The 14,414-nt window shown below is 37.2% G+C and overlaps 1 protein-coding gene across 1 annotated transcript; it reads right to left on the bottom strand.

Moving 5' to 3' along the window:
• Nucleotides 1–5,281: 5,281 nt before the first annotated feature.
• Nucleotides 5,282–6,869, bottom strand: LOC135836169 (formin-binding protein 4-like). Its single transcript, XM_065350816.1, has 3 exons — nt 6,274–6,869; nt 5,498–5,769; nt 5,282–5,346 (listed from the first exon to the last, which is right to left on the bottom strand). Exons 1-3 carry the CDS (start codon nt 6,867–6,869, stop codon nt 5,282–5,284), a joined length of 933 nt encoding a protein of 310 aa, XP_065206888.1.
• Between the last annotated feature and the right edge of the window lie 7,545 nt (nt 6,870–14,414).

Below are 14,414 nucleotides of genomic sequence, written 5' to 3'. Positions count from 1 at the left end.
GTTTTTACGCCATCTTCTGCCCCGTTTCAAAATTCAGTGCTGAAGAATTTTGCTAAAACATCGCGAGCGTGTGATTTTTGATTTTAGAAACCAAGTTTGACACCATTTTTTTTTTCGTGAAATTTTATAATAATGATCTGAAAATCTGATTACGGAAGTTTTGGATCACAAGAACCAATTTCCATTAGCCAATTTCAAAATACTGGTGGGGGTTGATTCGACTCAAAGGTGTAGGGATAAAATATGGGGGGGGGTATACAAAAAACACAATTTTGAATTAGCTGGGGTGAAAGGAAAGGGTATGAGATTGCAGCAATCAGCACTGCATTTTCTATACAAACGCATAGCTGGAAATAAAACCGAAAATGTTTCAATTCATTTGATTTTTCAAATTTTGATGAATTGAATTTCGGAATTTTTTTTTGAGCTGAAAAAAATCGATTGATCTCTTTATTTTTAATAGTGAATTTTCGAAACATCTGAAAAGGATTAGGTACGTCTTTGGAGGTTAAAATATTCACATTCATATTCTGGATCAATAATCAACTGTTCGTTTTTTTTTTCAAAATCAGTATTTCTCATTTTGAAATTATTTAATAGGTACAAAATATAGTTTTAAACTTTCAGTCATCCAAAATACATATATTTTTCAGATCCGCCCAATTTTTTCACAACTTTCTCAAGGGTGAATTTTGATTCGTTTTGAAAATTTCATACAAGAAATGGGAACATTTTTGGAAATTTTCGCCAGCCATGTCATCAAATACCCTCCACTCTCCTCTCCTCCCCTCCCCTCCCTCCTCCATCAAAGTTGGCAACTGGTCATTAAGATTTTTATCAGACAATAAGATAATATAATATAATTGGTAAAAAAAAACATTGTGGTTGTATGAATTTTTTCAACAATTTTGGAGATAGAGTTCAAAAAATCCAAAAATTTGGTTTTTGCATGGAACCAAAAAGTTTCAAATTTTAAATTTTTAAGGAATTAAAATTTGTCCTACACGACATTTTTAGTAGCAAGTATTCGCCATAAGCTTCCGATTGAGAAATTTTTTGCTAGTAGGTATATTTAAACATACATAGAAAGTCGAGGCAACTACCCCTCCCCCTCTCCAAGATGATCACGATTGGACTATTTTTCAGGCAATTTTTATCAGGAAGTTAAATCTGATTTTTGAAAGAAGATATGCCCGAGGTCATGGTTTTTATTTTAGTTGGAGCTGACTCAAATATTGAAGAGTCGATATTTTTTGTAATTTTTTCTACTCCCTCTCCTCTTTCCTCCCTCCAACTCTCTCAGAACCGAAATTTTAACTAGGTGCCTACCAAAATTCATTTTTCAAATTTTGAGAAATTTTGAGAATATTAATTCTGTACGATAAATCGATACACAATCGATAAATCTGACTCACAACAATATTAAACTTGCCTAACATTCGACAAATCGAAAACAAACTTCAACAAAATAAATGTAAATATTTATTACAAACGGTCATTGACCTAACGATCAATAAACCAGACAAAAGAGACTGAGCAAAATGCTCGATGACTTTACTTTACGACGACAAGAATAATATTAACGCGAACGAACTTATTAACTAACGAAAACAACGAAAAAACAACAATAATTTAACAGCCAACAGTTTACGCGATTTTACGAAAAGAACTAAAAAACCATTTTATACGTAACCAACAATATATATATCGCGAAACCGAAATTTATTTTTAATAAAAAATAAAAACTTAAAAGTTACCGAACATAGTTCGTTACGGTTACGATTCCAATTTTGCCAACACCCCACCATAAAAATATTTTCCCTAACACGCGTACCACTAAAATAAACGTAAAACTTGTTGCTTCTTATCATTACCGGTGTTTGTAAACACTTTGAAACAAAAATATTTTTACAGCAAAATTTCAGTTAAACTATACTTAAATTACATAAAAATCGACTCGAAGACTTAATTTAAGCGTTAAATAATGACTCACAGAGTCTGTCCAATACGGTACGTGTCGTGGCTTTGGTCAAAATATCGGCAAGTTGATCTGCCGAGGATATCTTTTGCAAGTAGATTATCTGTTTCGTGACTAGATCGCGTATATGATGGTAACAGACATCTATATGTCTGGTACGTTTAGATTCGACCGTGTTCGCTACGGCAATCGCTGCGTTAGAATCGCAGTACACCGGTACGGTATCAATACGAACTTCCAATTCAACAAACAAATTTCGCCAAGACAAGACTTCCTTTCCAGATGTACTTAACGCAACGTATTCAGCTTCACACGACGAAAGACTTACACAATTTTGTTTCTTAACTACCCAGTCAATTACGTTGCCATAATGTAACACGAAAATTCCAGACGTTGACTTCCTGTCTAAACAATCACCAGCGAAGTCCGAATCTACGTACACTCTTACAGAGTGTTTATCAACGACTTCAGGTATTACGTAGGTAAGTTTCACGTTCAACGTACTACGTAAATACCTGAGAATACGCTTACTATATTCGAATAGCTCCTTGTTTGCCAAGTGCTGGTATCTGCTTAGAAAGTTTACAGCAAAAGCGATATCGGGACGTGTTCCCCTTGCTATGTAACTTAAACTTCCTAAGAGACCACGCACTTTGGTTTCATAACTTTTATCGAGCTTGAGATTGGTAATTTTCAAGCCCGGTTCGATTGGAGTTGAGATACTATTCGAATTAGATAAACCGTAATCATTAACTAACTGCTCGATATATGAATTTTGATGTATTTCTAACTTTTCTTTACTACGATTAATTTCCATTCCAATGAACTTCTTGCATTGTTCCAGGTCTCTGATTCCAAAACGCTCATTCAATCGCTTGACCAACCACTCAATTAGACGATCATCGCAACCTGTAATTAGAAAATCGTCTACGTAAACGACAAACACGCAACGTAGAGGATTTTCGGCATCGAAATACACACAAGGATCGACTTTACTCCTTACGAAACCGAGCGAAAGTAAGTACTCGTTCAATTTTGCGTTCCACGACTTGGGACTCGTTTTTAATCCATATAACGAACGTTTGAGAATATATACGACACCTTTTTCTTCGTTAGTCCCTTTCGGTGGGTTGAACATAATACCTCGGTTTATATCTCCATTGAGAAATGCAGTACTTACATCTAGCTGTCTCAACTGCCACTTGTTGACCATAGCTAGATTAAGCATCGAGCGTATTATCGGTTGATTAGGTGTTGGAGCGTAAATTTCATCCAATTCATAGAAATGATTGTCTTTGAAACCACGCAACACCAATCTCGCCTTAAATTTCACCCCACCATTCGAGTTGATTTTTTTCTTTAGAACCCACTTACTGTCTACTTTCGAATAATTCTCTTTATTTACGCTTTTTTCAGATGCTGAGTACCAAACGTCCTTGATCTCCATCGCCTTTAACTCTTCATCTATCGCTACACGCCAAAATTTCGACTCAGGACCGTTTAACGCTTCTTCATACGTAAGGTCATCGACCCCAGCGAGTGCAAAGCAAGCAAAATCGTCGCTACGTTCATCCGAAGATGATATATCGATTAAACTACGATCTACTAAAATATCACCGCTACGTTCGGCTTCAGTCAGCTCATCTGGGTTTATCCAATTGGAGCAACCAGGAGCTGAATCAACGTTACATACCGGTGTTACCGTAGGTACGATATTTACATCGCTTACACTCACTGATACCGATGTTTTTAACAAATGATCGTTAATAACATCGTGTATCTTACGCGTTTCGTCTACTTCTACGCAACTCGAATTCGTAAATTTATTTCGTAAAACGTCGTACAATACATAACCTGTCTCTGTAAAACCGAGTAAAACCATATCGATCGACTTCTCATCAGTTTTCTTTCTCTTTTCAGGCGGTACCAGAACTCGTGCAACGCTTCCAAACAATCTTACTCTCGATAAATCCGGCTTTCGGCGATTCCACAGCTCGTACGGTGACAGATCGTTCAAGGCAGAATGCGGTAAACGATTGTACACGTAGTTTGCCGTGTATGCAGCGTAAAGCCAAAATTTATTCGTTAACCCGCCTTCGTATAACAGAGCTCGCATTTTTTCCTGGATGGTTCGGAAAAAACGCTCGACGGTGCCATTATGCTGCTTCTCATACGGCTCACTGTTCTGCATCGATATGCCTTTCTCATCGACGAACTCTTTGAAGGTACCTCCGATAAACTCGCTAGCGTTGTCGCACCTTATACGCTTAACCTTCGTATTCCATAACGTTTCACTAATATTAACATATTTTTTTAGGTAGGTACCTACTTCGGCTTTACTTCTCATTCCGAACGTTACTCCCCATCTCGTACAGTCATCTACGAAGCCAATCAAGTATCGCTCGCCCTCTAGTCCTTCAGTAATAGGACCCATTACGTCTATATGAACGAGATCGAGCGGATTTGGATACCTATACCTACTTGAATCGTAGGTATGTTTCTTTTGTTTTGCTTTACAGCAAATTTGACACTGATTGAAAGGTGGGCAATCACATCCACGTAACTCAGGAATCTTATCTAGTACCGTCTTGCTCGTATGAGCCAACCTACGATGCCAGATGTCACCTTCACCTTTTAACCTATTTACTTTCTTTTTATTTTTCAGATTTACATCACTGTCACTACACGTACTGGTATTTCCTATACCTACACTTGAAACGTTCGAAACTACGACTCCAGAATCATTACCTATCGTCGTCGAGGTATTACCTACACTTGTCGAGTCACTATTATCGTTTGTAATCAACGCAGATGAATAATTGGAACAAGAATACAAGAGAGGAGGTATATTGATCATAAATTGAATCGTATACAATCCATTATCGTTAAGAACTAATCTAGATACTATATTTCCCGCAGGATCGACCAAACGAGGATCTTCATCGAAGAAGAAACGATAACCGTTCGCTACGATTTTCGACACGGACAGAAGACTAAACGAAAGACTAGGTACATAGTATACCTCGTTTAACCAATAGACGTTTCCGTCATCGGCTAAGACTCTCAATTTACCAACTCCCTCTTTCATCAGAGATACCTCACAATGAGCGGATTGCAAACTCTCGTTTACTTTCCTCTCATCAAGTAGGACTCCGGGATGTTTTAGAAAATGCGAAGTCGCACCACTGTCGACGACAAACGTGATAAAATCGACGCCGTCGTCGTCGTTTGTCTCGACATACGCATTTTCTTCACCGAGGTTTAAAGCGGTCGAGTCACCTAAAAAATAATTCGAACCGATATTTACGTTACGCGAATTTCCGAAATTTGAAATCGCGATACTATCACCGAAACTGCTACGACCGAACCTATCTTTCACGAATTCATCTACGATATTACACCTACGACCTTCATCTAACGAAAATTTTTCTTTTTTTCCAGATGTCGGCGGAAAAAGACCTAACGCGATAGACGGACGAGGACCTGACGAACCGGACGAACCTGCAGTACCAGACGTACCCGACATACCACTCGACGAACCGTTACCACCGTTATTACGCGACGAATCACCGTTCTGCGGACAATTACGACCTATATGCCCGGTTAGATTGCATCGATAGCAAACGATACTTCCCCGAGGGTTGGTATCGTTTCTATAATTCCCTCCGGCGGATCTGGCCATATGGCCACGTTTGTGACACTTATAGCAGGTACGATCTTTGGCTTGTACGAAGCCACTATTACCGTTACGATCACCGTTACCGTTCGACGAATTACCGGACGAGTTCAAACTACGATTACGCGACTTATTACGATTACGATTACGACTATTATTATTTTTATTACCGGATTGATCGGATGCGGCCATCGCTGAACCGGTACTTGTCGAACTCTTCGAGGTCGAGGAGTTCTTCGAGGTATCTTCCAAACTCAAAAGCAACGAGGAGATTACTTTTGGATTTGGGTCTCCAGCTGTGACGTGAACTAGTCCTCGAGCAGTCATACGCACTGACTCGTACTTAGGCGAGTTGCCTAACGCGTTGATCAGATACGTATAGATTTCCGATGGAGTCAATTTCACGTCCAAACTCTCCATATCGTTTACTAACGTATAAAATGCCTCCAAGAACTCCTTCGGACCTTTGTACATATCGATGACAATCTTCGAAATACGAGTTCGACAGTCGATAATTGCTGCTTGGTTTTCCGCCTGGTACAAGGAGTTGAGCTCCGTCCAGAATACGTACGGATCCTCTGTCTCCTTGACCAGTCGGAAAACGTTCTCAGCTACGTGCCTAATTAAAATTTCGAGAGCTTTCGCTTTTTTACGCGCCGATAACATATTTACTTCGAGAATCGCGGTTTGAAGTCCTTTGGCCGCCAAAATAACCTTTATTTTTCTTTTCCAGGACACGAAGCCCGTACCGCGAAAGACCATCGACTCCATTACGCGACTATCACCGGCACCGAACATACTTTCACTCGACGAACTGCTCGAATCGGATTCTACAGCTGCTACGTCGTCGGACTCGTCGTCGCTACTTTCACTACCTTCGGACTCGTCGTCGGATGGACCAGGAGGTGGAGGAGGTGGAGGACCAGATGGTGGATTAGACGGAGGAGGAACGGAATCAACAGGGATCGACGGATCGTTGGAAATATCACCGGAACCCGACGAACTTGGACCAGCTTCGGTATCACCTGCTGACTCAGATACGTGCTCGACGTTTACTTTACTTTTACCTTTCGACTTCGGTATACTTTGTTCTGGTTTTTCCTTTACAGAAAAACCACGAAACTCGGCGCTCGATTTACGCTTGTCTACACTACTGTCGTCGTCGTCTACGTTGACCGATTTTCCTGACCGCAAATAGGACAGGACTGTCGACATTTACTTCGTCGAACACTACACGAACCAATACGCTGAAGCTACACAAGCCAGAAAATTCCACACAGGACGTCGAATTGCGAAACAGAGCTTTCACGAACTACGCTCTACGCTACCATGTACGATAAATCGATACACAATCGATAAATCTGACTCACAACAATATTAAACTTGCCTAACATTCGACAAATCGAAAACAAACTTCAACAAAATAAATGTAAATATTTATTACAAACGGTCATTGACCTAACGATCAATAAACCAGACAAAAGAGACTGAGCAAAATGCTCGATGACTTTACTTTACGACGACAAGAATAATATTAACGCGAACGAACTTATTAACTAACGAAAACAACGAAAAAACAACAATAATTTAACAGCCAACAGTTTACGCGATTTTACGAAAAGAACTAAAAAACCATTTTATACGTAACCAACAATATATATATCGCGAAACCGAAATTTATTTTTAATAAAAAATAAAAACTTAAAAGTTACCGAACATAGTTCGTTACGGTTACGATTCCAATTTTGCCAACAAATTCACGTAAAATTTACGAATATTTGTTTTCTACACATACAATTTTACCATTTTCAGTCGAACTGGAGCTTTCAGCAAAATTTCGAATAAAATAGGTAGGTAGGTAGGTAGTCCAACAAATAGAATAGCATACCAAAGCCAGACTTCTTTGCAATTTTGGCAAGGAAAAAGGGCCTTCTGCCTTTGCTTAGTTTTCAAAAAAACACTCACTCATTTAGCGTGAGAAGACCGACCTTTCTTCAGATAAAAATCTTTTACGAACGAATTGATTCACTTTTTTTAAAACATTTGTACAGCAATTGATCTGTTTTCTAGCGAATTGAATCGAATCGAATCATTCACAACTGATTGGCGATTGAACAAATTGATTGATTTCTAGGCGAATCATTCGCGAACGAATTGATCAATAGCTACTGAATTCGTATAAGTGACTCGTTCGCGAATGAATCGATTCGTTTACTCAATTTATGGTGAATCATTCACGAACGAATTGATTCGTATAAATGACTCGTTCGCGAATGAATCGATTCGTTTACTTAATTTATGGTGAATCATTCACGAACGAATTGAATAATTCTTGGTGAATCATTCGCGAACGAATTGATTCGTTTAAGTGACTCGTTCGCGAACGAATCGATTCGTTCAAGTGACTCGTTCGCGAACGAATCGATTCGTTCAAGTGACTCGTTCGCGAACGAATCGATTCGTTCAAGTGACTCGTTCGCGAACGAATCGATTCATCTACTCAATTTTCGATGAATTATTCGCGAACGAATTTATTTGTACATATAAGTGACTCGTTCACGAATGAATCGATTCATTTACTAAATTTATGGTGAATCATTCACGAACGAATTGGATAATTCTTGGTGAATCATTCGCGAACGAATTGATTCATCTACTCAATTTTCGATGAATTATTCTCGAACGAATTGATTTGTATCAGTGACTCGTTCACAAATAAATCGATTCCTTTACTCAATTTATGGTGAATTATTCACGAGCGAATTGGAAAATTCTTTGTGAATCATCCGCGAACGAATTGATTCGTTTAAGTGACTCGTTTGCGAACGAATCGATTCGTTCAAGTGACTCGTTCGCGAACGAATCGATTCGTTCAAGTGACTCGTTCGCGAACGAATCGATTCATTTACTCAATTTTTGGTGAATCATTCACGAACGAAGTGAATAATTCTTGGTGAATCATTCGCGAACGAATTGATTCGTGAGTGACTCATTCGCGAACAAATTGGATCATTTTTTGTGAATCATTCGCAAACGAATTGATTCGTATAAGGGACTCCTTCGCGAACGAATTGATTCATAAATTAAAGAATCGATCAATTTATTTCAAAAAAAAAGTAGGATCTTTTAGAAAATTGTTTGAAGTATCCCAATCAGGAAAGAAGAGGGTGAGGGAGGACCAGCGTTGTGAAAACGAAATCTTTTCGTTTTGGTTTTTGTTAAGTGAATATGTAGATAGGTACTAGGTATGTTTTGCTTGGTTATACAGAGTGCCCAGAAATATCGAGTACCCCAAAGAAAGTTTTTCATTAAAAATATAGGTTGGCAATGTGAAATAGATGCATATGATTGGTGGAATGTTATCTCTCCAGTCCAACAACCAACCATGTGCGATCATTATTATCATTCACTGTGACCAACCAAAGTATTTTAGTAGAAAACTTTTTTAGGGGTACTCGATATTTCTGGGCACCCTGTAGGTACTAAAAATAACGTTTTCGTTTCGTTATTCATTATTTTCCTCAAATTTGACTGATTTCAGTTAGGTAGGTAAGTACTTTAAATTTTAGGAAAAGAACATTAAAACAATTAAAATATGCAGAAAATTGAGATAATTTATCTCCTTAAATAACAATGTTTCAACAATTTTTTCATTTTCTCATTCATTTTCTCTGAACAGAATCACCAAGTTTTCAAATTTTTTTGATAGCACAGTCAGAGCCATCGAGAAGGGGGGGAGGGAGAGAGCCCGGCAAAATAAGGACCTGTAATGAAAAAAAAACAGTTTTTTTACTTTTCAAAACAAAAATTTCTTTTCAAAACAAAAATTTTTTGTAAGTTTTTGTCCTCGCTTGGCTCGTGCTTATTTTCTTTTCTTTTTCAAAAATTGAAAATTTCTGAAAAAAATTACCATTCGATGTTTAAATTTTTAAAGTGAAAAAATAAACTCCTCGCATAAAAAGTATCGTTTTTATGTCTCTTAAAATAACAATTTTCGAACGTTTTCGCCCTCACTTGGGCCTGTTCTCTTTTCTTTTTTAAAATTACCATCCTGAAAAAATCTTTCAAATTATTAAAGAAAATCCAAAAAATATGTAAACCCCTTGCTTAAAAAACATCGTTTTTAATTCTCTCAAAATACAAATTTTCAAAAGTTTTCGCTCTCGCTTCGCTCGGATCTGTCCTCTTTTTTTCATCCTGAATCAATTTGGTTCCTTAAAATTTTTAATTTAGTAAATTTTTAAAAATTGACAATGAACTTCGTCGTCTAAAATTTTGCTTCTGGAATTTGATGATATGTACCTAATGTTACAGCATTGAGACTTTTTCTGAATAAAAACAAATTACAATTTGGAAATATAAATTCATAAAATTGAGTAGGTACAAATACCTACGAGAAATTCGATGTACCTATATCTCAGGTGGAATGAAAGTGGGCATAAGTTGCATTATGCCTATTTGCATTGCAATTAGTGATTCTAGTGCATATACCACAATAATACAGGGAAATGACCCAAAACCAGGTATATAGCGTGATACAAAAAAGGAAACCCATTCAAGAGAACGACTTTTTGTAGACACTGTATGCGTTAAATTCTACTTAGGTCGAATTGGTAGTGGTAGGTAGTGCGACGAGAAGTAGTAAGTAGTATGTTCCACGTTTTGTCGATAATCCGGTAATAATGAGTTTGAATATTTTTATTATATATGGTCTGCGAACTGGTTACAGACCTACTTTTTATTTCTGTTGCACCCGAAGCTTCAATAAGTAATTTGTTTTTAATTCTACTTCCACGCTGTAAATTACTCGTACCTACCAACGATTTTACTTCTCACGAGAGCACCGCACTAGGTAACCTTTCTCCTTCCGTCGCCATCTCTTTCTCTTCTCTCCGCATATCGTTCGAATGGCGTTTTTTTTGTTTCTATTTTTATGTAATATTTACAGGTAGATTACTCTACAGTCAGGCAGGCCTATTTAAATTTAGATATGTTTAATCGAATATGTATGTGGTGTGAAGAGGCGTACTTTATCGATCAATAGGTACCTACTATTTTTTCAATCTTATAGTTATGCTACGTAACAGTTGAAGAATTGACACTTGCTGGAGAAAAAATGACGGTAGGTAAGAAATCAATGATCAGGCGGGTACATTTTCTTGGAATTTCAATTTCAACGACGAAGTTGGCGAATATTCTGCAATTATATAGGGAGAAATGCACACACTACTTGGGTATTTGTGTCCCACTATTTGAATTATATATCTAGGTAGGTACTAGGTACTACAGCTAATAAGCCTTCGTTTTTCCTAGAACCAACATAGGGTATTTAAACTCGATGAATGCGTGTATATGTGCCTGTATAATATTGTATGCAGTAGATAGGTAGTACGTATTAATCGAAGAATGTGAAATTTCTTTAACCACGTCGCACGATTTTTCAATCTATTTGTACTCGTATTACCTCAGAGAGCCGAGAGTTTGTACACGTCAAACTTGATTTATCCGTTTTATTTAAAATTGACAAAAGAATAAATTTCATTTTTGATTATCGGTTATTACGTTATCACCTTGACATTATTGCAACATAGAGTGATTTTTATATTTAAAAAACACATCGTCTATAAGCCCATTTCCGAATGCGTGTCATTAGTATTATTATTAGGTATTGCCTGTATTATTGTACGTATACTTACCTATTTTAATTTGTTTACATTAGTTCGCCATCATCATCGGCGCAGCATTTTATTATTAATTTACTTCTACTTTCTTTTTATACATTGAATGCCATGTGACGCGAGAATCAACGCGAGGTTCTTCACGTTGCGCTTTATTACATTATTATATTATGATTAAAGGTTACAAGAAGGACGAAATTTTCATCACAAGTAGCGCGTTAATTTAAACCGAAATCGAACCAAGTACCAAAATTGTACCTCGAGATTTTTACCTACATAAAATGATAAAAGCCACAAAATTAGCGCCTCTTTTTCCTAGGAAATGTGGAGTATTGCAAAATTATTCCCCTACTTCATCGATTCACCTCGTATAATCATTTTACAGGAAGCAAATCGACGAGAATAAAATTCATAATAGTTTCATTTTATCAATTTGTAGAAAAAAAATTATCAATTTTTTTTTCAAGTACCTACACCATTCGAAAAACCAAAGACTCTAGTTTATTGGGTATTTTTTTTTATGTTGAAAATTTACGGAGAAATTTGAAATTTAAAAAAGTTGTAAAAATTGGTACTTACGAGAAAAATGCTGGAATTTGATCGAATGCAAAACAACAGAAACCATTATTGATAAGTACGCGTATAATGAGTTTAAAATGACAATAAAAACAGGTAAAAAGCACTAAAATAATTCAAACATTACCACTACAGTGCAGGAACTTTTAGACCCTCAAACTCTGTAGCCAATTATATAGTTCAGTGGCAAGTATTTTTTGGGCGATAAACGGCAAATTATGATAAAGCTTTGAAAGTAGGAATGATGAACAAAGTATCATCTCCTTATAGCTTCGACCAAAATGGAAAAACTGATAGCATTTCTGAAATCAGCGTCCTTGAAAACCTGCATTTCGATATACATGTCGTTTTTTTGGTGAAAAATAGACCTACTCCCCCATATGGTCTCACCCCCTCCCCCTTGGAATCGAAAAATTATTGCAAATTTGGGTTCGACGGTACAAAAAACATTGATACAAACATCATTATCTCGGTAGTAAGAAAATGTGCACTTAAGTATTTGTACGTTGATTTTGATTACATTTCTAAAATTGATTCAACATTTATAAGCAACATAAGGGTCAAATTTGATCCCCTCTACTACCTCCCAGGAGGGGTGTAAAAAGTGCCTCCGAGTCTTATTCGATGGCATTTGCTTTGTAGTATTCAAAAATTGACATTAGAACCTTCTACGGCTAATTGTATCCGGTGCACTGTTCAAAAACCCTGATTTTTGCAAGAAAATACCTACCGAAAAAACGTCAATTTTTAACCCCTATAGACCTCCCTGTACGCCCAGGGTAGAGCTATGCGAAAGTATTAATGGTCGATTCGCATTGTAATTGACCTGTACAATCCGAAAATGACCATAAAAATGTTGATGGAAGGTCAGCGTGTCGTCTACGGCTGAAAAACTGTAATTTTTGGAGTATTTTTGAGAAAAATGCAAAAACTTCACTCAGAAAATCTCAAATTTGAGGCATGCCTCTTCCTCAAATTTTGAAAGTAATGGTATTTTTGAACTCAGCGGGGTACAATCATGTGGAATTGACACCAATATCGCCCTGTTAGCCCCAATTGGAAAAATGGGGGGGTTGAACCCTCCCCTAAATCACCCCCATTCATCCCCTCCTATGGGACTTGGCGATTGCCTCCCAGGCTTAAAAATTTTCTTTTGGTGTCCTTGTTCATCATTGATTCATTCCAAATTTCAAAGCTTTATCATAATTTGCCGCTTACTTACAGTTCGCCACTGAACTAATAAGTCTACAGTTCTACACCTAAGTACTATTACCTATAATAGTCCGGCATATGACAATAGGAGTAATTGCACCCCCCCTCCGCCGATCCTCCCGGACAACTTTTTTCTTAAAGGGGACATCCTAAGGAACGTTTTAAAGCAAACTTGTCTAGAAAAAAACCTTATTTACAAAATGGGGGCCATTTTGATTGACAGGTCAGCCGAAATCGCAGATTTTGCGTTTCAACATAGGACTCGCACGAAATTTTTCAAACTTTCCAAAGGTACACCGAAAGATCATGCAAAAATTTATCACCTGTCAAAATTTCAAGTGCTAAAGTGCGTTTTTCGATTTTTGGTGAATTTTTAAAAATCGAATTTAGGCCAAAAATGAGGGAAAAAATCAAAATTTTACCAAATTGACCAAGAAAGCTGAACTTTGGGATATACCCTATTCTCGACATGCCAAACCGATTGGAAACGATTTCAACCTGCTTTGAGCAGTTCTGGAGCCCCCAGCCGATTTTTGAAACTCGAAATGTCCACAAAATTCCATCAAATGGAGTTGTAAAGCTGAAATTTATTCTAAAAACTAATTTCAATACGCTACGAAGTATATGTACTGTAGGTGAATTTAAAAGTCGTTTTGAAGCCTCCAGCGACTTTTTTGAAAATTCCTGAAGCCTCCAGCAGATTTTTGAAACTTTAAATTTTCACAAAATTTCATCAAACTGAGATGGAGAGTCGAAACTCATTCTGCAAACTAATTTTAACACCCTCTGAAGACGACTTCAGGTGGGTTCAAGTCATTTTAGAGCCTCCAGCGACTTCTTTGAAAATTACTGGAGCCTCCAGTAGATTTTTGAAACTTGAAATTTCCCCAAAATTTCATCAAACTGAGATGGAGAGTCGAAATTCATTCTGCAAACTAATTTCAATACGCTACGAAGTTGACTGTTGGTGGATTTCAAGTCGTTTTGGAGCCTCCAGCGACTTTTCGATAGGTTGTATGGCGTTTTTTTTTTGGAAAATTGAAATTTCCTAAAAGTAGCTGGAAGCTTCAAAACCATTTGAAACCACCATATAGCCTGCGAAGTAAATTTCAGCTTGCCGAACTCCATTTGATAAATTAATGTTGGGGAAATTTCAAGTTTCAAAGATTTACTGGAGGCTCCAGTAATTTTCAAAGAAGTCGCTGGAGGCTCTAAACTGACTTTTAAATTCACCTGCAGTACTTCGTAGCGTATTGAAATTAGTTTGCAGAATGAGAATGAAACGTACGTATAC

Source organism: Planococcus citri, chromosome 1 (genome assembly GCF_950023065.1).
Source record: "Planococcus citri chromosome 1, ihPlaCitr1.1, whole genome shotgun sequence".
Classification (NCBI taxonomy): domain Eukaryota; kingdom Metazoa; phylum Arthropoda; class Insecta; order Hemiptera; family Pseudococcidae; genus Planococcus; species Planococcus citri.
The sequence above is the reverse complement of the archived record's forward strand: the minus strand, read 5'-3'. Positions and strand labels throughout refer to the sequence as shown.

What these genes read in the sequence shown, in the direction of transcription:
- LOC135836169 (XM_065350816.1), bottom strand. Translation starts at nt 6,869, where the DNA reads ATGTCGACAGTCCTGTCCTATTTGCGGTCAGGAAAATCGGTCAACGTA. An exon ending in GCTCTCGAAATTTTAATTAG is followed by an intron (nt 5,770 to 6,273) that starts GCACGTAGCTGA and finishes GCGTAATCGTAG; the next exon opens with TTTGAACTCGTCCGGTAATT. An exon ending in TTCGTCGAGTGGTATGTCGG is followed by an intron (nt 5,347 to 5,497) that starts GTACGTCTGGTA and finishes CGTGAAAGATAG; the next exon opens with GTTCGGTCGTAGCAGTTTCG.